Below are 26,135 nucleotides of genomic sequence, written 5' to 3'. Positions count from 1 at the left end.
CAATTTCAGCTTTATCAAATACTTCAGTTAAAACACAACTGCATCAATTTAAAGCGTATACATCCCAAAGCACTTTTTAAAAGCATTAGCTGAAATAACTTGCTAGTTTATACATTTAGTTGTATCACTGTACACTTATTTCAAATGGAATTTCCATCACATTCATTGTAAATATTCATTGATGTAAAGGAGGGTTCACTACAACTTCAAACAAGAGAAAATCTGCAGATGCTGGAAATCTAAGCAACACACACAAATTGCCTGAGGAACTCAGCAGGCTAGGCAGCATCTATGGAAAAGAGTACAGTTGAAATTTTGGGCTGAGACTCTTCAGAAGGACACTTCATAGGGTCTTGGCCTGAAACACAGACTGTACTCTTTTCTATAGATGCTGCCTGACCTGTTGAGTTCTTCCAGCATTTTGTGTGTGTTCACTACAACATTCTGTCTTCCAAAATGGTATCAAAGATTAATGCATAAAACAGTGCAGTCAATTCAATATTTGATCTGGAAGCTCATTGTTAAAAAGTCACCTTGAGGAAGATAGTAGCAATAACCCTCTGTATTTGATTGCAGCAATTTTACAGTGGGTTGTAAAGGGGAAGCATTTCTGTACTTGCAATTGCATTCATATGTTACAAAACACTACTGCTTAACAAAATATTGCAATTCTACCAGTAAACATCATTTTAAGCTGTTCAGCCTTTTTATATTCTAAACTAAATGTAAACCTGAGCTTTCATTTTTGACATCCACAGATAAAGCTGCTAGCTACTGCTATTGTAAGTAACCTTCATATGTAGAGTACTATTATCTATCAATGTTAAAGTTCATTTGCTCACAAAAACACGTGTATAATTATTACATTTCATTTTTTAATAATTTATATTAATATGCTTGAAATTGTTCTTTTACAATCGTTAATTCAAAACTTCTATCAGAAAATGAAATTTCCTGGGTAGTAATACTTTCTCATTTCCCTGATCATTATGGTTCAATATTGTCAGTCAATCAGGATGAAGAATCTTTGTCATCATCAAAGGCAAAACACTTCTCAGACCTGTTTTGCCGTAAAAATGAGAGCAAAAAACCATGTCATATTTACTTTATTTCCTTACATTAGCAAGGGCTCATTTTGGTTCATTGAATCAAAGGCAGATAACAGAGCAAACCCATTCATCTACTACTTCTTCCTGCAAACATTCATTTTGGATTTCCTCCAGCTTTTACCATCCACCAACACACTGAGGGTAATTTACCAGTACAGATATTGTTGGGATGGTGGAAGGAAATGGGAAATTGAGATAGTCACAGGAATATTAGAACAACATCAGAATTGAACCCAGATCTTTGGAGCAATAAGGCACTGGCTCTATTAGTTTTGTCACTGTTACTCATTACTTTCTGTCTGGTATATTACTCTCTATGTATTATCCACTTCCTTCCAGCATTGCTATACTGGCATTGATGATATGCAAAGAACAGAACTGCACTTTGTAAAGAGGAAATTGTTCATATATCTAATCTTAAAGAATAAAACACTAATTATAATGATAATGATACATTTTTAAAATTAGTTGGAAAAACATGATTTTTATTTTCAGCTAGTTATGTTTAGATAGTTAAAATTTCGGCTAGAGTTGCCAGAATTCACAAGTACATCTTCAGGACATGTCTGAAGAAGTGACCTCAACGGCCATTAACAAAGCAACTTCAAGGCTTCCAAAGTTACCAGTAGGAAATTGGGAAAACTCCATGGAGTTTCCAAGTAACAATATGGACCAAAGTTATCAACGTTCTAAGTAAATTGATTATCACAGTAAATACAAGAAACACAATAGAACCAATGAAAGACCACACCCAACAGGACAAACAACCAATGTGCAAAAGACAATAAACTGAACAAATACAAAAAGAAATAAATAAAATAAATAACAATAATAATCCCAGAAAAGTACAACACAGACACAGGCCCTATAGCCCATCTAGTCTGTGTCAAACCATTTAAACTGTCTATTCCCATCAACCTGCATCGGGACCATAGCCCTCCATACCCCTACCATCCATGTACCTATCCAAACTTGTCTTAATCATTGAAATCAAGCACACATGCACCACATGTGCTGGCAGCTCGTTCTACACTCTCACAACCCTCTGATAAGAAAGTTTCCACTCATGTTCCCCTTAAGCTTTTCACCTCTCACCCTTAACTCATGACCTCTAGTTGTAGTCCCACCATACCCAAGTGGAAAAAGCCTGTTTGCATTTACCCTATCTAAACCCCTCATAAATTTGTAACCTCCATCAAATCTCCTCTCAATCTTCTACGTTCCAAGGAATAAAGTTCTAACCCTTTCAATCTCTCCATATAACTCCATCCTCCAGTCCCAGCAATAACCTTGTAAACTTTCTCTGTACTCTTCCAACCTTAATTACATTTTGCCTGTAGGTAGGTGACCAAAAGTGCACACAATACTCCAAATTAAGCCACACTAATGCCTTATACAACTTCAACAAAACATCTCATCTCCTGTACTCAATACTTTGATTTATGACAACCAATGTGCCAAAAGCTTTATGACCCTATCTATCTGTGACTTCACCTTCAATGATTTATGGACCTGTATTCCTAGATCCCTTTGTTCTACTGCACTCCTTGGTTGGTCCTACTGAAGTGCAAGACCTCTAACATGTCTGCATTAAATTCCATTTGCCATTTTTTCAGCCCATTTCTCCAGCTGATCTAGCTCCTGCTGCAAACCATGATAGTCTTCTTTGCTGCCCACAATCTTGGTGTCACCTGGCATGCTTATTTTATTGGTTATATATATTTAATTAATAGTAAATAAACAAACAAACAATAATTATCAAGAATATGAGATGATTGTTATTGTTCACTTCCTGTAGGGCTGGAAAGAAAACTGATAGCTGTCTATTAACTCACCCAGTGCTACTCCTTAACCAAATGTTTCATTTTGCCTAAGGTGAAAATTAGATTAAAATCTCCAAATTTCTTTTCACCTTGTTCATTTTTTTATTCATCAGTTCTCATGCATCTATAGATACTACAAGTTACAATATAAAAAACAGATGATAAGTTGAAGTTAGTAATATAATATTTTAACCATGCAGAATTTTAAGATCATGCTCAAATCAATTTATGTACCCTCTGTAAACCTGAGATCAAAACTGAGCCTGTCCTAATTCACACCTCTATTGTCATTAGACTATCCTAGCTTCTGATCCAGAATTCTCATCCTGATTTTCCTTCTTAATGTTTATGAATTTCTTCAGCCTGGCGATATTTCTAGCTCTCTTCAATTTTGTTTTTTTTAAAAACATGTCCCTGTTGTACACAAGTAATAAGATCTAGGATCTCTCCTTAAATCTTTCTTCTAAAGTTCCTAATACTGCCTTATGTTGTTTGGTGTTAATTGTGTCTTTTAATGATCTGACATGCCATATGGTATTTTGTTTTCGTCGAAAGTGCTATATAAATTGTTGCAATTTTCAAAGATATTATGCAATATACATGCACATTTATAAAAAGTTACTGTATAGAATTGTAACTCTCAGACAGCTATCAAGATCTCGAGAATTAAAAGTTCACATTACTGCATTTTGAAGAAATGTCAGATGCTCTCTTGAAGCTGCTTATTATTACATTAAATGCCAATTTGACTTATCACATCAAGTTGTGCTGAATGATGAATGCACTCAATAAAATTCGATGATGCCAAGTGCAAGTGATAAATGGTTACAGTTTTTAAAGGAACATATACACCAGGAATCTGACAGAAAGTGGAGCTTTTGAAAGTCTTTTTGCTGCTTTATTCTTTATTTAACTTTTTTTTACTTTGCAGGAATTAAAGTCTAGAAATTTGGGTATTTAAGTCATCCCTAAGATGGGAAAGAAAGGAAACTGATATATTGTATAGTATTGATTGGAAATGAGGCAATAAGTTTTTACAGGTTTGCTGTGGTGAACATGGAATATGTAGAACAGAGATTGCTTATGTTTAGTTCATAGAAGTTTTGTATTGTACTGTGACTTTCAAAATAAACTGCAACTGACTAATTCAGCCTTCTAAAATAAAACAAATAGCCATGTCTCCAGCTGCCCATATTTTTTAGCTGTGGGTATTAATGTAACCATAGGCCTAAATTTAACTGCAACAAACAAATGATGACTGTACTTTACATAAAAATTAGTAAGTACATCAAATTCCGCTTTAGTCAGCAGTTACAAATTCTGCAACTGAAATAATTGCAGGGTTTCTTGGAAACAAATTACAAATGACTGCACACATCATCATGCACTGTCATTCCTCAAAAGAAAAGGGGAATCCTTTTTAAAGTACAGCTGTTTTATCATCGTTGCCAGCTTGCAAGTTGTAATGTCAACGCTGAAGCATTTGCAACATGTTAAACCAAAAGTGGACAATAAACAATCCATCTTGACTTCCGTGAGAATCTCCCTCATTTTAGAAGCTAACCTTCAGCTGCAATATTTCAATTCACTTCATATGGTAGTGAGGCTACAGGACCAGGCAGCATTCTTCAAAAGAAAAAGTGCGATAGATGGGGTGAATGACAGTACAATTACTCTTACAAGTAAGCTGCTCGCCAATGCCTAGTAGAGTTTCTGGGACCACTTGGCTGAGACATCATCGCAAACCAGTTGTAAATATGACTAAAAAGTAGAACTCAAGAAGTAAGTTCAGAGAAGTGAGCACAAGTCAACAGATTGATGAAGTACCCTCCACTTCCCTGGATGAGTGCAATTTTAGCAATATAAAGAATTCAACAGCCTCTTGATTGACACCTATTCACCATCGTAAGTATTCATTCTTTCCACTCTTGTTCAGTAGCTGCCATGTACTATGTACAAACAGCACTGCAGTTACTCACTTACAATACTCCACCAACACCTTCCAAACAGATGACCTGCATCAAAATGAAAACAAAAATGAGAAGGAACTTGGGAATATCACCTGCAAGTTTCCTTCCGAATCATATACCATTCTAATTTGTGAAAATACTATTAAGACCCATTGTAACTGGGTCTAAATCCAACAGCATTGTGGGATTAACTTCACCAGGAAGACTGCTGTTACTCAGGAAGGTGGCATTCCACCACCTTTCTCCAGGGCAAATATAAGTAAGCAGTAAACCCTGGCCTCGTCAATGCTGCCCACATAATGAGAAACTAATGAATGAAAATACATATCTATGGCAACAAACATGATGCATATACGTAAATTTTGTCAATCCAATGAAAGGCACATTATTACCGAACAATAGGGGGAAATCTTTTGGTACAGATTCTTCTTCATCGCTTTGAAGGAACATTTCTGGCTGAATGGATAGACAAAAAGCACCACACTGAACACTATAGGAAGAGCACACAAATGTCATCCTCAAACAGAGCTTTCAGTACCTTGACAGAACACTGTATTTCTTCAGTGTGGGCCATGAAGAGAACTCAACATGTTTGCAGACCAATTTAGTAGCTCAACAAAGAAAGAAAAAGGAACCAACAAAAAAAATCATCCAATGAAAAAGGGCTCAAGGATAATAAATGTAGTGGGGCCAGATGAAGTAAGAAAACAACTTATGTAACTGTTAGTTACCTTTTTCCTTGTGTAATGTTCCCCATGCAGATACATACACCTGTATTAATAATCATTTCTATTTTATGGAAGTCCATGCACTGTACAATATGAAACCTCTATTTATTGACAAAGGTATCACCTTCCTCTTTTGCACAGAACACAAAGCATAGGTTTGTTAACATCAGCATTTTGAAGCTTGTGGAGATTATAGAGTAAGTGAATGAATAAAATCAAATTGACAGAAATCAAAGTGTAAAGCCACTGTCTCCTATCTACAGGAGCTAACTGCGGCATCCACAAAGATCATATGCTGTTTTGAAAAACTATCAAATAAGAGATAATCCAATACCACCAATAATTTCAAACAATTTTCTTCCTATTAGATAAACCTTTAAAGTCACCACTCTGACTTTTACTTTAGAGAAAGGATCCAAACATCCAGACTTTCCCCTAATGAACCATATCCTCAGCTATTCTTTTCACTAGCACATCTTAACCTATGCTCTATAAATCACCATAAATTTATCTGAACTGAAGTGTTAATTCACATGTTGGTGCCTCCAAAGTACAACAGTGCCCCCTTTTGATTACTGATTTCCTTCAAGGCTCTGAATCTTGGCAACAAATACAAAGGGAAAATGTTCATCTGTTTTGGAAAAAAGTTATACAGATGACTGGCAGCACAGAAATGTTAGTTGGTAAAAGAACAAAAGTGAAAAGCAAACTTGCTGAGTTTTGCTATGAGCTGCTTGACACTGATCTTTTTTTAAAATCGATAATCAGAAAAGGTCAACATGCTTCAAGATTGAAATTCTTTTCCTTCAATGAGTTGGAATGTTAGCATGTGGTACTTGTAAAGAATTATCTTGTGAGGAGTTGTACATCACTGAAGAAAATTCATTTAGTGTGCATGCTGGAATGAAGTACAAGCTGAGAGAAGAATGGGAGAGTTATTCACGTGCAATGGTGTGGCTTCAGTGAGAAGCAAATGAGTAAATTCCATAGACAAGAGTAGTTTCCATTTGCAGTCAACTGAACAGAGACTGCTTTTTGACACGTATTGTGAGGCCATCTGCAACAGGTGACTGGAATAGGGGAAAGTGCTGGGACAATGACAGACTAGACCAGATGAAATAAGTGAGTATTTCACATCAATCCTCACTGTGGAAGACACTAGCAGTGTGCCAGATGTTGACGTGCGTGAGGGAAGAGAAGTGAGTGCAGTTACTATTACAAGGGAGAAGGTGCTCAAAAAGCTGAAAGGTTTAAAGGTACACAAGTCACCTGGTCCAGATGAACTGCATCCTAGGGTTCTGAAAGAGGTAGGAGTAGAGATCGTGGAGGCATTAGTAATGATCTTTCAAAAATCATTGGACTCCAGCATGGTGCCAGAGGACTGGAAAATTGCAAATGTCACTCCACTCTTTAAGAAAGGAGGAAGGCAGCAGAAAGGAAATTATAGACCAGTTAGCCTGACCTCAGTGGTTGGAAAGATGTTGGAGTCAATTGTTAAGAATAAGGTTATGGAGTACGTGGTGACATAGGACAAAGTCAGCATGGTTTTCTAAAGGGAAAATAATCTTGCCTGATGAACCTGTTGGAATTCTTTGAGGAGATTACATATAGGATAGATAAAGGGGATGCAGTGGATGTTGTAAATTTGGACTTTCAGAAGGCCTTTGACAGGGTGCCATATCTGAGGCTGCTTACCAACTTAAGAGCCCATGATATTACAGGAAAGTTACTGGCATGGTCAGAGCACTGGCTGATTGGTAGGAGGCAGCAGAGTGGGAATAAAAGGATCCTTTTCTGGTTGGCTGCCAGTGACTATTGGTGTTCCACAGGGTTTGATGTTGGGACCACTTACTTTTATGCCGTATATCAATGTTTTAGATGATGGCATAGATGGCTTTGTTGCCAAGTTTGCAGCTGATACGAAGATTGGTGGAGGGGCAGGTAGTGTTGAGGAAACAGGTAGGGTGCAGAAGAACTTAGATTAGGAGAATGGGCACGAAAGTGGCAAATGAAATACAATGTTAGAAAATGCATGGCCATGCTTTTTGGTAGAAGAAATAAACCTGCGGACATTTTTCTAAATGGGGAGAAAATCCAAAAATCTGAGATGCAAATGGACTTGTGAGCCCTTATGCAGAACACCCTAAAGGTTAACTTGCAGGTTGAGTCAGTGGTAGGGAAGGCAAATGCAATGTTAGCGTTCATTTCAAGAGGTCTAGAATACAAGGGCAGGGATGTGATGCTAAGGCTTTATAAAGCATTGGTGAGGCCTCACCTTGATTACTGTGAACAGTTTTGGGCTCCTCAGATGTGCTGGCATTAGAGAGGGTTCAGAGGAGGTTCACAAAGATGAATCCGGGAATGAAAGGATCATCATACGAGGAACGTTTGATAGCTCTGGGTCTGTACTCATTGGAATTTAGAAAGATCGGGGGGGATCTCATTGAAACGTTTCGAATGTTGAAAGGCTGAAACAGAGTAGATGTGGAAGATGTGGAAAGGATGTTTCCCATGGCGGGAGAGTCTAGGACAAAAGGGCACTGCCTCAGGGTAGAGGGGCGTCCATATAAAAGAGAGATGTAGAGAAATTTCCTTAGCCAGAGGGTGGTGAATTTGTGGAATGTATAACCATAGGCAGCTGTGGAGGCCAGGTCATTGGGTGCATTTAAGGCAGAGCTTGATAGATTCTTGATTGGAGACGGCATCAAAGGTTACAGGGAGAAGGCTGGGCAGTGTTGCTGAGGAGGGGATAAAAAAAAAGAATCAGCCATGATTGAATGGCAGAGCAGACTCGATGGGCCAGTTGGTCTAATTCTGCTCCTATGTCTTATGGTCTTTTAAATGGAGAGAAGTGCGTGCAGTGATGGCCACATACACGCTTAAACACAAAAGGTATTGCAGGCCAAATACAACAACAAAAATATATTCACTGCTTTTTGATGGCTTTATCAAGTTATCAAACCCCTGTGGCATTGAACTTTTGTACTCAGAACACAGCTGCAAGCATATGATAATGTCAGCCATCTCCTAGAAAGTTTCACAATCAATTCTTTACAGATCCCAGTGCAATTCAAAAGAATGAAAATGCATACTTTTGCCTTTAAAATGCTCACCAGGAGCACCACTGATATGTCACAGAATCAGAGAATTCATTTTGTGGGTCACTGAAAGCCTTGCAAATACACACAACCAGCCATCATTTTTCAATGGGTGAATGAACATTCCTTTTTGAAATCAAAATACTTGCCTAAAATATCGGAGGGCAGGCTGGGGAGGCTATACATCACAACTGTGAACAAGTGTTTACTCACTAGTAATGCTTATTATTTATGCTTGAAAGTCAATATGCTCTTCTGATGTTGGAAACAATGAAAATTAACCCCAGATTGTTCCCATGCCAAGGGAGAATAGCTATTCACTGCTCTCCACTGATGTATGTTACAAAATGCATGAAGAGTTACTTCAAATAAGAAAAGGATTAAACACTGTCAACTGGCCTGTAAAATTTAATGACATGGAACTCAAGTTGAAGACAGATCACGGGATAAGGAACCAACATATACTGTGTTCATGGAATCAAATTCCAGCCTCTATCTATGAAGTATTGCAGTAAAGTGGTTAAGCTACTGTACTAAACAGTCAAAGATCTGGGCTGGAAAACAGAATTCTCTGCTGGTGTAGAAGCATACATCTGACTCCAGACATAGAATCGAATGAATTGAATATTCAAGTAATTAAATAAAATCAGGAATCTTGAAATTGGTCTTACTAAGAAAAACTGATTGCCACAAAAAAAAACATGGGGGAAGGAAAAGGTGTGCTTGGAAATGAATATTTTAAGTTAAAAAGAGTTTAAATTAAAAAAATAGAATTTAAATAAATAATTGGACTAAATAATTTGTCAACTAACAACAGTGATTATCATTGAGCTTTCCAGGGATCTTGATATCTATTGAACTGAATTACTTGACAATGAAACTCTGTTAAAGCCCTGGGCATTGGAGATACTTCCTCCCATTCAGATCTACTACTGTGGTACACTTGGACCTCATCTGTAATTTCATCAGGAGCATAATCCCCACCCAAAATATAAATTTTGTCTGCAATCCCAACAGCTCCAGCATTGAAACCTGCACATTCAAATGAGCCCTCACCTTTCCAAACACAGGTATCCGGACAAAAACTATAGACTTTGTAAGTAGAAAGATCACAAATATACAAAGTGCAGTTTACTGGGACAGCTTTCACTAGAGTAGCATGAAAAAACTGGCCAAATTCTGCAACAAGTTCTGACCATTGATCGGAAGACACATTGTATTTGAAGAAACAATCCAATGATGGATTGAAGACATCAGCTATTTCTACCTCAGATCCAAGGACATATATAATGTCATTGCAGGCACTTGCTTCTGGATAATAAATCCCTCTTGGCAAATGGCTCACTGATCTCCATTCTTTGGTAAGAGGATTGTAAGCTTCAACATTTAAAAGAGTCCGGATTTCTCTTGCTCCTCTGGTTTTCCCACCTACTACAAAAAGCTGGTTCATCACGATAACTGATGTGTGCATGGTCCGAGAGTTTTTCATTGATGAAACTGGATTGAAATTGTTGGTCCTTGGACAATAGCACCATGACTGATCAGTTGCATCATGACATCTTTCTGCAATATGGAGTCGTATGGATCTACTGCAACTAACATTACATCCTCCAGTAATAAATATTTTTTCTCCAAAGGTGACCAAACTTGATCCAGGAAAATCAATAATATTTGTAGCAGGCAATTCTTTCCAGGTATCACTCTCAATGTTATAACAGAATGTATGTTTAACCATACTGGTTTCTTCTGTTTTGTGAACAAATATGTATTTCTCTGTTGTAGATGGTCTTGCATCAGGAAAGAGCCCATTAAACTCCTTAAGTTTGTTCAGAGCATCATTAATAGATTCTATGCATTTAGGATTATTTACTAATAAACTTTCAGATTTCATAAAATCCTCCAGGGTTTCTTTGGACAGCTGATGCAACCTTACCAGATTAATCAGCTGAGGCAAATGTTTTTCTCTTGAATCAGCATCATATCGAGTCCAGAGAAGAAGGGCATTCAGAACAGTGTCCTCATCAGGGACATGCAATGCATCTGCTTCAAGGCATTTTTCTAGCAGTCCAGCATTCATTTCTAAAAAGTCATTTGATTTTAACAGCAGAGCAAAATGCTGCACTACAAATAACAAAGCACGATTGTACAAAGCAGTAGAACCATAACTTTCAGACAAAGACAGAAGTTGTAAGCAATTGGTGAGATCAAGGGTTTTGATAAGAAATTCACTGCAGGCTTTAGCTAGTAATGATACTTGAAGAAATGAAGACATCTGAAAGAACATTTCAACATTGGTCTCAGAAATCTCTGCGTGCCCTGTGTAAGCAAAATCCAGAAATGCCTTCACAGCCTCCGGAGACAAATTAGTGATTTTTACACTCCCATCATCCCTTTCCCTCATGTGAACTTCAAACATGGCTCTGTAAGGGAAAAAGTAACATGGCTACAGCCTTTAAATGGATATTACAAAACTGAAACTCAATAATTTCTTAAATGATATGCAGTATTTTGATACATAATACGATTTGCAATATACTTCACAATTTCTCAAATCACTTTTAGTAAGGTTTTGTACAAATTTACAAACAATATTTTATTTTACCCAACATTCAAAATCTACATATACTAAAACTATTCTTCAAGATCATGCAGAAAACTGAAATTACAATTTCTCCAAATATTTTTGGAGCAAGCATAATGCAGGGTAATGGTGAACAACCACAACAATGAGATATAGCATTTTAATAATGATGATATTAATGATGGAGGTCACAAAAAAATTGTGAGCATTAAATGAGAATACCTAGGGCAGTAAGGAGGTTATGATATCCAATGCCAATTTGACCAAAAATCCCAATATTAGGCATCCTACTTACTATCACAAACAAGAGAAAATCTGCAGATGCTGGAAATTCAAGCAACACACATAAAAGGCTGGAGGAACTCAGCAGGTCAGGCAGCATCTATGGAAAAAAGTACAGTTGACATTTCGGGCAGAGACTCCACTGAAAGGGAGTATTACTTGCAAAACTCAGCATTTACTGTCCATCCCAAACTCCTAAGTGAATTAAGTGGGCGGTTGGGCTATTGAAAGAGGCTATTAAGTATCGACAACATTGATGATGGTCTGGGCTTGTTATCAGGCCAAAAAGAATAAGGATGGCAGTTTGTTTGGCTGAAGAATATTAATGAAATAAATATATTTTTAACATCAGAATGGTGGCTTTATGATTCTTATATAATGGTTAGATTCAAAGTTGCACTTCTAAATTAATGAACATGTAAAGGAATAGGTTATCACAAGTAAGAGATCTGGTATTGACTGATGCACCAAATGGCCTTCCTCCACATCTTCATAAAATAAATTCAGTAGTCCAGGCTTCTACTTAGCTGTATGCCACTCACAAAAGGGACATACCATAAGGGGCATACTTCTGGAAAATACAAGTAAATTAATAGAACAATGCAAATATATGCAAAGAGAATTTCTTTGTGTATGGTGAAGCAGAATTAGCCTATGTATATTAATATTATTAAGCATTTCTTACATTATTATTACAATATTTTAATAGCTGCTAATAAACATTGCAAATTTTGCATAAAATGACAAAAATGGATTGCAGTTGACAACTTAGTAAAAACACATGCCGAAAACATTAAGCAAGCTAAGCAACATCTGCAGAAAGAAAAACAGTTACTTTTCAGATCAAATCTTTGCAGAAAGGGGAGAAAACAATTAAGATTGCAGTTGCAGATAAAATTAGGGAGATATAGATAGGAAGAGGAATACATCTGAAAGAGCAAGGCAAGGACTGCCATGGTTGATTAGCTGTCAATAAAGTCATCCGGTTGGTAGGTTAATGAGGGAGGTTACAGGGAAAGAACACAAAAGAATAACATTAAAGCTAAAAAAAAAAGCAGAACTCAGAATCAGAATCAGGTTTATTATCACCGGGATGTGGAATTTGTTAACTTAGCAGCAGCAGTTCAATGCAATACATAATTTGGCAGAGAGAAAAAAAAAATAAAACATAATAATAATAAATAAGTAAATCAATTACATAATTGAATAGATTAAAAAAATCATGCAAAAACTGTATATTAAAAACAAGTGAGGTAGTGTCCAAAGCTTCAATGTCCATTTAAGAATCGGATGGCAGAAGGGAAGAAGCCGTTCCTGAATCGCTGAGTGTGTGCCATCAGGCTCCTGTACCTCCTGCCTGATGATAACAGTGAGAAAAGGGCATGCCCTGGGTGCTGGAGGTGCTTAATACTGGATACTGCCTTTCTGACACACTGCTTCCTAAATATGTCCTGGGTACCTTGTAGGCTGACTAGATTTACAAACTTCTGCAGCTTCTTTCGGTTCTGTGCAGTAGCCCCTCCATAGCAGACAGTGATGCAGCCTGTCAGAATGTTCTCCACAGTACAACTGTAGAAGTTTTTGAGTGTATTTGTTGACATGCCAAATCTCTTCAAACTCCTAATAAAGTATAACCGCTGTCTTGACTTCTTTATAACAACATCGATATGTTGGGACCAGGTTAGATCCTCAGAGATCTTGACACCCAGGAACTTGAAACTGCTCACTCTCTCCACTTCAGATCCCTCTATGAAAATTAGTGTGTGTTCCTTCAACTTACCCTCCCTGAAGTCCACAATCAGCTCTTTCGTCTTACTGACGTTGAGTGCCAGGTTGTTGCTGCGGCACCACTCCACTAGTTGGCATATCTCACTCCTGTGCGCCCTCTTGTCACCACCTGAGATTCTACCAACAATGGTTGTATCGTCAGCAAATTTATAGATGGTATTTGAGCTATGCCTAGCCACACAGTCATGTATATATAGAGAGTAGAGCAGTGGGCTAAGCACACACCCCTGAGGTGCGTCAGTGTTGATCGTCAGCGAGGAGGATATGTTATCACCAATCCGCAGACTGTGGTCTTCTGGTTAGGAAGTTGAGGATCCAATTGCAGAGGGAGGTACAGAGGCCCAGGTTCTGCAATTTCTCAATCAGGATTTTGGGAATGATGGTATTTAATGCTGAGCTATTATCGATGAACAGCACCTGACATAGGTGTTTGCGTTGCCTAGGTGGTCTAAAGCCATGTGAAGAGCCATGGAGATTGCGTCTGCTGTTGATCTATTGTAATGATAGGCAAATTGCAATGGGTCCAGGTCTTTGCTGAGACAGGAGTTCAGTCTAGTCATAACCAACCTCTCAAAGCATTTCATCACTGTCGATGTAAGTACTACTGGGCGATAGTCATTAAGGTAGCCCACATTATTCTTCTTAGGCACTGGTATAACTGTTGCCTTTTTGAAGCAAGTGGGAACTTCTGCCCGTAGCAGTGAGAGGCTGAAAATGTCCTTGAATACTCCCGCTAATTGGTTGGCACAGGTTTTCAGAGCCTTACCAGGTACTCTATCGGGACCTTCTACCTTGCGAGACAGTCTAACATCAGCCTCTGAGACAGAGATCATAAGGTCATCAGGTGCAGCAGGGATGTTCACAGCTGTAGTTGTGTTCTCCCTTTCAAAACGTGCATAGAAGGCGTTGAGTTCATCTGGTAGTGAAGCATTGCTGCCATTCCTACTATTGGGTTTCACTTTGTAGGAAGTAATGTAACCCTGCCAGAGTTGCCATGCATCTGATATCGCCTCCAACCTCAATCAAATTTGTCTTTTCACCCTTGAAATAGTCCTCCGCAAATCATACCTGGTTTTCTGGTACAAGCCTGGGTTGCCAGACTTGAATGCCACAGATCTAGCCTTCAGCAGATGACGTACCTCCTGCTTCATCCACATCTTTTGGTTTGGGAATGTACAGCAAGTCTTTGTGAGCACACACTCATCCACACAGGTTTTAATGAAGTCGGTAAGAACTGCAGCATACTCATCCAGATTCATAGATGAATCGCTGAATACAGTCCAGTCCACCGATTCAAAGCAGTCCTGTAGGCGCTCCTGTGCTTCCCTTGTCCATACCTTCTTGGTCCTCACTGCTGGTGCTGCAGACTTCAGTCTCTGCCTATACTCAGGGAGTACAAGTACAGCTAGGTGATCAGACTTCCCGAAGTGAGGGCGTGGAATAACACAGTAGGCATTCTTGATGGTGGTGTAGCAATGGTCCAGTGTGCTGTTTCCTCTGGTATTGCAAGTGATCTGTTGATGGTAGTTGCTTAGTGATTTTTTCCAGACTGGCCTGGTTAATATTTCCCAAAATGATGGTGAAGGCATTAGGAAATGCTCAGCAAATTATGTTGAACTAAAAATTAAGAAAGAGCCTCTGGAGAACAAAAAACTGAATAATACAGATAACCAACAGCAAACTGGCCAACTCTGATGCAAAGAAAGAAAAAACAAATAATCTGAAACGGCTGAATTTGATGGAGTACAATAGGCTACAATATGCTATTCCTCAGATTTGTGCTGTGTTTTGTTATCATAAATGCCAGACATTTAGGTCAAAGTGCAGTGATATTTAGAATTAGAGGAACATTTCACTGTATGCTTTGATATACATGTAATAAATAAATCTCAATCTAAACAGGCAACTGCAAGCTTAGGATTGCAGTTGACAAGTTAACACAGCAAAATGGTTATCCAATTTTCTCTTGGTTTTCCAATGTAGGGGAATGCAGTACACTAGATTAAAAGTTCACTTTAATTCACTATCCCTTTTTAACCTATTTGTCTGTGTCTCCTGCAATTCTCTGTAACTTTAAAAGTTACTTTTTTTTTTGCTAATTTCCAGTTCTAATAAAAAATCTTCATCCCACTCTTTCTACAAATACTGCCTGATTTACCAAATGTTCACAGCATTTTCCATTTTCATTTTAGATTACCAGCATCTGCAGTTTTTTTGATTTTCAAACTTCACTTAATATTTGCTATAAAAATACTGTACCATAACAATGCAGAGAAGCAGTATTTAAAGGCTGCCCCTATGAATTTACCTGAAGAAATCACTGCATGCAGCAAGAATACACCTGTGACATGGGAACTTTTCTCCTTTGACAAATATTGTGAAATCAAAAAATACATTCTGCTCCCGGAAGTTCTGAAGTACATTCAAAACCTGCTGTCCATGAGTCTCAGCCAGCAGAGAGATAGCTCTCTTCTCAGTCACTCCATTGCAAACAGCCCTAGAAACTGAATCCATGATTGACTTGGTTTACTTCTCTAATCTGTAAAGAGAAAACATTCTATAAATCATTTTCACAAAGACACTTTCAAGAAGTTCATGAATACAAATAGAAAATGCAGGAAATGTATAACAGACCTTAACAATTACGAACTTAAGTCAATGTGATTTCACCACATGATGGGAGTTTTAAAACCTCATTATTGATGAAATTCCTCACCCGCAGTAATTGGTTGAGTCAAGTTCCTTTGTTCAATAATTTATCTGAGCACAAGTAAGGAGCCACCCAAACACGGAGTTCCATGGTGATTTTAAAAAAATCACAATTTACACAGTGATTATTATATTCTAAGCAAAGTTTGCAACACCCAGTTCCAGGGGTACACATCATTAACTTCCCAACATATAGATATGTAGCTTTCACTTCTTGACCAACCCAAGATGATCCATATGTAACAAGACTTTACTTTGTTTCCATCAGTCGATGCCACATCTACTTATAGGTCATATGCACTCAACAGGCCTGTTGTTAGTACTACATCTCCACTGGCAAATTGCATTTATAGACCTGTTGAAATTCACAGACTATCTATCTGGAGATAAAAAGCTAGTTATGTCTTTCCTATATATCTGTATCTGTGCTGTCCTGCATGACAGATCCTAGGACGTTATCTTTGAGAAAACATTCCAGAGGGATGTTTCCTATTGTTTGTGTCCTCGCCAGGTCAGACATTTAAAATGACAGGGATATCTGTTTCACTACATGTTATAAAGAAGTCTGTAAATGTACCAAAAGGTATAAACATGCCTTAATTCTTCACTTATCTTTATTCATAACCAATATTTATGATTTACTAATAAGACCAACTATTTCTTAATCATAAAGACATTTTACTCAGAAGTCTGGGAGGTATACAGCTATTTTAAGTAAGTTGTGCATGAGTTTACCTTTTAAAATTTTGATTGTATCGGATTTTAAAAATGTTTAAAAAGATCTCAATCCTTCTTTAGTTCACTGTAAATAATACTTTAAACCTGACTTTAGAAAAAAAAATTTTCTAATTCTGTAAGCATAAACAAACAAATGGTCATCCATTTCCAAATGAGCTATCACAGAGAGGAGCTGAATAGATGTCAACCATATCTTAGAAAGGGAAGTCAAATAATTAAGTACTTCTGGACTTATACCTCAGTACCTCTGTGAATACATGGTTCCTCCATAGATAGTTAAGTGCACCAAGTTCCTTGGAGTACACATCACAAATGACCTCACTCGGTCCCTCAACATCACCTCCCAGAAGGCACAACAGTGCCTCTACTTCCTAAGGAGATTGAGGCAAGCAAGGCTCCCCCTCTTACACCCATCTTAACTGAATTTTACAGGAGCACCATTGGGAGCGTCCTGACAAGCTACATCTCTATCTAGCATGGCAGCAGCTGAGCATTAGAACATAGAACATAGAATAGTACAGCACAGTACAGGCCCTTCGGCCCACAATGTTGTGCCGACCCTCAAACCCTGCCTCCCATATAAGCCCCCACCTTAGATTCCTCCATATACCTGTCTAGTAGTCTCTTAAACTTCACTAGTGTATCTGCCTCCACCACCGACTCAGGCAGTGCATTCCACGCACCAACCACTCTCTGAGTAAAAAACCTTCCTCTAATATCCCCCTTGAACTTCCCACCCCTTACCTTAAAACCATGTCCTCTTGTATTGAGCAGTGGTGCCCTGGGGAAGAGGTGCTGGCTATCCACTCCATCTATTCCTCTTATTATCTTGTACACCTCTATCATGTCTCCTCTCATTGTCCTTCTCTCCAAAGAGTAAAGCCCTAGCTCCCTTAATCTCTGATCATAATGCATACTTTCTAAACCAGGCAGCATCCTGGTAAATCTCCTCTGTACCCTTTCCAATGCTTCCACATCCTTTCTATAGTGAGGTGACCAGAACTGGACACAATACTCCAAGTGTGGCCTAACCAGAGTTTTATAGAGCTACATCATTACATCGTGACTCTTAAACTCTATCCCTCGACTTATGAAAGCTAACACCCCATAAGCTTTCTTAACTACCCTATCCACTTGTGAGGCAACTTTCAGGGATCTGTGGACATGTACCCCGAAATCTCTCTGCTCCTCCACACTACCAAGTATCCTGCCATTTACTTTGTACTCTGCCTTGGAGTTTGTCCTTCCAAAGTGTACCACCTCACACTTCTCCAGGTTGAACTCCATCTGCCACTTCTCAGCCCACTTCTGCATCCTATTAGTGTCTCTCTGCAATCTTTGACAATCCTCTACACTACCTACAACACCACCAACCTTTGTGTCGTCTACAAACTTGCCAGCCCACCCTTCTACCCCCACATCCAGGTCATTAATAAAAATCACGAAAAGTAGAGGTCCCAGAACAGATCCTTGTGGGACACCACTAGTCACGATCCTCCAATCTGAATGTAATCCCTCCACCACCACCCTCTGCCTTCTGCAGGCAAGGCAACTCTGAATCCACCTGGCCAAACTTCCCTGGATCCCATGCCTTCTAACTTTCTGAATAAGCCTACCGTGTGGAACCTTGTCAAATGCCTTACTAAAATCCATATAGATCACATCCACTGCACTACCCTCATCTATATGCCTGATCACCTCCTCAAAGAACTCTATCAGGCTTGTTAGACATAATCTGCCCTTCACAAAGCCATGCTGACTGTCCCTGATCAGACCATGATTCTCTAAATGCCTATAGATCCTATCTCTAAGAATCTTTTCCAACAGCTTTCCCACCGCAGATGTAAGATTCACTGGTCTATAATTACCCGGACTATCTCTACTACCTTTTTTGAACAAGGGAACAACATTCGCCTCCCTCCAATCCACCGGTACCGTTCCCGTGGACAACGAGGACATAAAGATCCTAGCCAGAGGCTCAGCAATCTCTTCCCTCACCTCATGGAGCAGCATGGGGAATATTCTGTCAGGCCCCGGCGACTTATCTGTCCTAATGTATTTTAACAACTCCAACACCTCCTCTCCCTGATTATCAGCATGCTCCAGAACATCAACCTCACTCATATTGTCCTCACCATCATCAAGTTCCCTCTCATTGGTGAATACCGAAGAGAAGTATTCATTGGGACCTCGCTCACTTCCAGAATGCTCTACAAAGAACCGTGAGAATGGCCGAGGGGATCTTAGAGGTCTCCCTACCATCGAATGGGGATATTTATCCAGAACACCATGTACCTAGGGCCCTGTACAGGATTTTAGCCAATGACCTTTGCGAGACTATAGAATTCTGTGTCTGTTGTTAGTTCAGCAGAGGATCGTGGTACTGCCCCTGTGGAACAAAATTCTGAATAAAGGGTCAAAATATCTGAGTGATTAACATTCTGCACCTTCCTTTAATTAGCAACATGCCTAGTGCTGATCTTAGTGCATAACACAGCAGTGTAAACAAGACGGAGACAGTGAGGGTCATAAACTGTAGAGAGGACCCTGTGGGCTGTCAGTTTCTGACAATTAAACAGTGTGTATGGTTTTCCTTCACCTGTGTAGTAATAACATATAAAACAAATTATACTTTTGTACTTTAATGACTTACTGGATCTAAGGATTTAATGAACCTTCTTTATACCATAAATAAAGACTCATCATTTGGCCTGGGTTCTCAGTACGTTTGCAATAATCTATCCTAGTTTCAAGGATGTTCTGACAAACTACCTCTATGTGTTGTGGGCAGAAAAATGACTGTCTCTGGCATTTTCATGGGAATTGATAAGATGTACAAGATTAATTTTTTAAAAACTTTGACTGATGTAAATGACTTTCGGTGTGCATGTATAAAAAAGGCTGTGACTATTGCTCTTTGGAAGGCTTGACAATCGCACCGTTAGTGAGTCATTCTTCCCTTAGTCATGAGTAAAGGTATTCTCTAGTCACTTCAAAGTCCATGTCCAATTTATTAATTGAAATTCCTTAGCAAATTAATTTCTCTAACAGGCCCACACATCCATCCAACATCCTCTTTGACTTTCTACCATCAGGCAGGAGACTCCAATGCACAAGGAGAAGAACGGTCAGGATTGGAAACAGTTTCTTCCCTCATGCAATTAGGCTTCTGAACTTCCTGCCACATTGCATTCAAAGTGTCACCAATTAATCTGTTCTGAAACCTGACAATATTTATTTATGTGCAATTCATCATCAGATTTTACCCTTGCTTTCCTAAGTTATTGTGTGTTATATGTACGTTATGTGTAATACTGTTCTTTACACCCTGGTTTAGAGAAATGTTGGCTCATTTGATGATAAACATGTACCTAGTTAAATGACAATAAACTTGACTTGATTTGACTCTAGGATACCTGACTGTTTAAAACAACATAAAATATTTTTTCAAAAGTATTCAACATCACATAGCACTTCCCTCAAAAGTAGACTCAGATTAGTTTGGAATACACATGGAGTCGCATAGTATGGAAACAGAGCCTTCAATCTCCCATATTTAAGCTGATTATCAAGTACCCTCAGTACTAATTAATTTACCAGCACTTGGTCTGTAGCCTTCCCTGCCTTGACGATTCAAGCGCTCATCAAGATATTTTTGAAATGCTGGGAGGGCACCCACCTCCTCAGTAATGTATTCCAGATTGCAAATCCGCTCTGAGTGAAAAAATAATCTGCAGTTCTCCTTATTCAAAAGGGTTAAAAATGAGTTCATCTCACTATTATCCTTTTGGATACCACTATTAGATTCTCCCTTCAGCCTCCTCTAAAAACAAACCTAGACTATCCAACCTCTCCTCATAACTGAAATGTTCCATCACAGGCAACATTGCGATAAGTCTCCTCTGAAACCATCTCTAGTGCAATCATGTCCTTCCCCTAGTCTATGGACCCCTCAGTTAATGTAGGGGTCCATGGCATAAAAAAAGGATGGGAACCCCTGTTCTAGTGTGAACTGCTTACAATTCTCTAGCTGAGGCTTAATGGAAGTTTGTCTACATGCCTCTCTACTCTTAAAATATATGCGCTGGCTAATGAAAACCACCAACCCATATGACTTATTCACTATATTAACTACCTGTAGTGCTATGTTCAAGGAGCTATGGACACATTTGCCAAGGTCCCTCACATTCATGGTGTATATACTACCTTGTTAGACCTCCCAAACATCATCATTTTGCACTTCTCGGGATTAAACTCCATCTGCCATTGCTTTAGCCAATTTATCAGTTGATCAATATTGTCTATAATGTAAGACCATCCCTCTATCAAAAACACTCACAACTGTCATTTTATCTTCAAACTTCCTAACTGTACCTCCTATATTCATATCAAAATCATTAAAGCATATGGCTAATGGTAGGAATCCCAGCACCAAACTCTTTGGTACAGCACTGGTCACAGGCTTCCAACCATACATTTTCATCCCGTCTCCTTTAACCAAGCCAACCTTTGATTCAATTTGCCAACTTGCCTTGCTTCCCAAGGTCTTTAACTTTTTGGACTAGCCTGGGACTTTGTCAAAGGTCCAATGAAGTACATGCAGACTACATCAACTACACTACCCTCATCAATACACATTGTTGATTTTTTTTTGAAAAAAAAACTTTTAATTAAATCATTCAGACCAGATCTCCCAACAACAACCCCAATGCCCACAATCCCTGCTTCTATTCTTGGATTGCTGTCTTCGGCCATCTGGCACAATTTTAAAAGACTCTCCAGCATCACTCACTTGCTTCCCATAACAATGGAGAAAAATCTCATCCACCTTAATAACCTCTGGCAGCTAAAGACATTTTCCCAGGTGAAAATATCTAATACAGTGGTGCACAATTTTAAGGTGATAAAAGGAAAGTATAGCAGGGATGACATAGGTAGTTTTTTTTTAAACACAGAGAGTGGTACGTGCATGGAATGCGCCACCAGGAGTGGTTGTAGAGGCAGATACATTTGGGGCATTTAAGAGACTCTTAGACAATCACATGGTTGAAAAAAAAATGGAGGGTTGAGGGGGAAGGAAGAGTTAGATTGATCCTACAGTAGGTTATAAGGGGAGTACAACATCATGGGTCAAAGGGATTTACTGTTCCACACTCAGTAGCCATTTTGTTAGATACACCCGCTTGTTAATGAAAATATCTAATCTGCCAATCACATGAGGCAACAACTCAATGCATAAAAGCATGCAGATATGGTCGAGGTTCAGTTCAAACATCAGAATGGAGAAAAAACATGATCTAAGTGACTTTGAATGTGAAATGATTGTTGGTTTGATATCTCAGACACTGATGACCTGAGATTTTCACGCTAGTCCAAAAGGTTAAACAGTTTACAGTGAATGGTGTGATACAGTGAGCGGAAGTTGTGTGGGCAAAAAATGCCTTGTTAATGAGAGGTCAGGAGATAATGGCCTGACTGGTTCAAGCTGACAAGAAGGTGAAGGTGAGTCAAATAACCATGCATTGCAACAGTAGTGCACAGAAGAGCATCTCTGAACGCACATATCAAAGCTTGAAGTGGATGGGATACAGAAGACCGTGAACATACCCTTAGTGGTCACTGAGGGTTCATGAGTTCTAAGATATCAAATGTGTTGACCTTTATAAATGATAACATGTTCTGGAATATCCTCATCCTCCTATGGTACCTAAATGAACCTTCCCTTTCTTCAGTTACCCTCATGCTTTTAATAAACAGAGAATTCTAAGGGAATTTTCTTAATCTTGTCTGCCAGTGATACTTCATGACCCCTCTGTGCCATTCTAATTTATTTTTGAAGCTTACGTCCCTTCTCTATTCATATATTCTCTATGCCATGATGTTTCTTCCCCCCCCCCCGCCCTCATCATACCCCCAACATCCCTTTGTAGATTGCTGAATTGAAAACATCCTTGGTAAAAGATGAACTGCATGTTTCAGTTTTGCAGTAAGAATGGGTATCCAGGCTATTAAATAAGTTATTACAAGTTGTCAAATAATTTTATGCAGATAAAAAAGCATCATAGCCACTCAGGTGACAATGTGACAGAAATATTTGGCGATATGGAAATAGGTATTTCTTTGTGTATTGATGACCGTTTTCATGCTCATAGATCAATAAAATGCTAGAAAATAACAATTTTAATTGTACTCCTTTCTCTGTGTGTGAACTGAAAATTCATAACTGGCAAATTCAAAAAGAGCAGTGGCTCATGTGGTCACCTTGGGTCTTACAGAAATGCGTAGTCATACACTGAAATCTTGACCTAGAAGAACCAATCACATCAATGTAAGTTTGTGTACAGATACGGACGGATTTGTTAATCATATTCTTTGCCCCTCCATTGTCTTTTGTCTTATCAACATAAATATGCGAATTTTAAAAGTTACCTTGAAAGCATAAAAATGGAAATAAATATTTACCGATGTACTCCTTTCTGAAACAATGCATTCAACAAAGCTGTCGTAATATACTGAGGAAAAATAGCGAGGAAAAAGAACCCAGTATGGTCTTGTCAAGTTATGCGGATCATGTTACAAGTAATTTTGGAATAAACAGAAATAATTTGTTTTTAAACCTGCACCTTGCTTCGTTAATTGACAACGTTTAATACACAAACACAGCCACCAACTAAAAGATTAAACTGAATATTTAATTCAATCAACATTGGTTCGATGGTGGTTCGATGCAACTAGAAAGTTCCATCGTTTTGACTGCATTTTCCATTAGCTTAATTCTGCACCTATCAGCACTTTCCAAAAAATAAAATGGTAAAATGGTGAAATGGTTAGCATCCACCCTATATTTGTCCTTTACAAATATGTAATTGGTCTAACAGGAAAACACTTAAAATTTCCATTGTGAATTCGGTTAGGCCAGAAAATTAAAATAAGATTCCCATTTGCTGCGTTAAAGAAGTAACAACAAAAGGTGCCATTCTTATTTTACCTTTACGCAAAATTTGATTGAGAACAAGCACTATTAAAACATAACAGCGCCATGTTTTGATTTTCACCAAAGACCTAAAATAGTTTTATGCTACTGAAAATGTTCACGGAGCACCATATTAGCAATAAGCCGCTTTATCCCGTACGTACACTCACTACTTCATCCTGCGCCAAGTAACAGCCACCCTCCTCCCGGGATTTTATTGACAATAAAGTTCAAATCCGTCCTACCTGTATTTTGTGTCGAACACGGTTGACGAGGTGCCCGACACAAACGGAGGGAGCACGGCCCGATCTGACAGAGAGTCACCACAGAACACCGGTGCTGAGCCCGAGGACCGCACTACCTTAGCGACCAAGCCGGCCCGGGCGCACTGGGACGCAGCGGCAACGGCAGCAGGCGCCGGGCGGATGTGACGAACCAGGTGCCGAGACGCGACCCTGGAAGGCGGCCTGGGTGACTGGTGGTGCACGGAGCAGGGTCTTAGTGCTGTGCTGCGACGTTAATTTCTGCATTGAATTTTAACATCCTATTACGCTCTGGAGGTTTGGGTTGATGTAACTCTGCCTTAGCCAGTATCACTTGGCTCATATGAATTTAAAACACGAGCCACTGCAATACAAATATACCTGGCCGGCGAAGTGAGAGAGTGTGGTGCTAGATGCGCAGCTTGGTGGATGATGGTGCTGCCAGGAACTTCTTACGTGGAAGCCACATACGGTATCAATATCGTATCATTCATTCTGTGACACTATACCGTTGCATTGAAATAGGACTGCACTGCGCTGGTACTGTGATTACTTTAGAACGGATTATGTGGGGGAAGTAGTGCAAGCAATATTTTCACGTGAAATTGTGCCAGTTGTGGAAGTAATCCAGGCATTACTGTGTACAGATGAGCTTGTCCAGCCTTTCTTACGCTGTGAGCCATGCATCTCACAAGCACATAAGAATATACAAAATAAAAGCAAGAGTGGGACATTTGGGCTCATTCAGGCAATTCAATAAGACCATTGTTGATTTTTATCTTGGCATTTCTTTCCTCATGAACCCCTTATCCTTCTATTCCCCTAACAATCCAAATTACTACACATTTCTATCTTGAATATACATAGCAATCTACCCTTCACAGCTGTCTTTGGTAAAGCATTCCAAAGACATGCTTTTTCTCAGTGAAGATATTTGTTCTCCGCTCTTCCCTAAACAGCTCCTTGTTCTGAGGCTATGACATCTGCTTTTAGACAACAAGCCAGAAGAAACCTACCCCATAAAACACTTGAGAATTTTCTGTGCTTTGATAAAATCAGCACCAGTTCTAAGTTCAAGAGAATGCAAGTCTGGTGACAACCTCTCCATCCCAGATATCAATCTGGGGATTGCATTACAAATATTTCTGTCTGCACAAGTATAAATAAGAAGAAAAAGCTCAAAAGTTCAAAAACTAACAGTTTCATTTGAACCAAGGATGTAATCCACCAAGCTTCTGGAAAACCTTGCTGGGTGGAGGAAAGGAATTTGGGACAAAACCCTACATCAGGACTAAGAGTAAAGACAGAAGATAGCCAGTATAAGGAGAAGAGGTGTGGAATGGTAAGACAGGGACCAACAGGGGATTGGTTGAAGAGGAGGGATTGAGGATGATGCGCATATCAAACTATCAGTGTTTTAAATCAAAGTAATAGACACAAAATGCTGAAGGAACTCAACAGGCAGAATCTATGTAAAAGAGTAAACTGTTGATGTTTCAAGTTGAGACCCTTCATTAGGACTGGAAGAGAGAGATGAGAAGTCAGAGTAAGGTGGGGGGAGAACAAAGAAGTACCAGGCAGTAGGTAAGTACAAACCAGGAGGGGGGAGGGGTGAAATAAAGAGCTAGGAAGACCATTGGTGAAAGAGATAAAGGCTGGAAAAAGGGTAATCTGATAGGAGAGGACAGAAGGCCATGGAAGAAAGGGACGGGAGAGATGCACCAGAGGGAGTTGATGGGCAGGTAAGAAGATGGGTGAGAGGGGAATGGGAATGGCGAAGGTGAAAGTGGGGGGGAGGGTCAATTACCAGAAGTTTGAGAAATTGATGCAACTTTAGCATCACAACCTGGTACTCCAGCTGCAGTGCTGTCAACAAAAAAGCCTTGCAGAGGGTGGTTAGGGGAGCAGAGAAGGCTATTGGGGTCTCCCTACCTTCTGTCCAAGACCTCTTTCAGAGTCGATGCCTCCAGGAGATATGGTACATCATTAAAGACCCCTCACACCCTCTCCATGAACTGTTTGTTCTTCTGCCATCAGACAAACGTTACAGGAGCATCAAAACTAAAACTACAA

General features: G+C 39.2%; 1 protein-coding gene across 2 annotated transcripts; it reads right to left on the bottom strand.

The window, feature by feature from the left end:
- Positions 1-411: 411 nt before the first annotated feature.
- kbtbd3 (kelch repeat and BTB (POZ) domain containing 3) lies at positions 412-24,246 on the bottom strand. 2 transcript variants are annotated; one of them, XM_063054113.1, is made up of 4 exons: positions 24,045-24,246; positions 23,100-23,131; positions 15,688-15,918; positions 412-11,148 (listed from the first exon to the last, which is right to left on the bottom strand). In XM_063054113.1, the coding sequence occupies exons 3-4, from the start codon at positions 15,891-15,893 to the stop codon at positions 9,552-9,554; spliced, it is 1,803 nt and encodes a 600-aa protein (XP_062910183.1). In that variant the 5' UTR covers positions 15,894-15,918; positions 23,100-23,131; positions 24,045-24,246; the 3' UTR covers positions 412-9,551. The 2 variants fall into 2 exon arrangements, with proteins under 2 accessions (XP_062910183.1, XP_062910181.1); XM_063054111.1 differs by lacking the exon at positions 23,100-23,131.
- Between the last annotated feature and the right edge of the window lie 1,889 nt (positions 24,247-26,135).

The sequence above is a fragment of the Mobula hypostoma genome, chromosome 7 (genome assembly GCF_963921235.1).
Source record: "Mobula hypostoma chromosome 7, sMobHyp1.1, whole genome shotgun sequence".
Taxonomy (NCBI): domain Eukaryota; kingdom Metazoa; phylum Chordata; class Chondrichthyes; order Myliobatiformes; family Myliobatidae; genus Mobula; species Mobula hypostoma.
This window is presented reverse-complemented; position numbering and strand designations above follow the sequence as displayed.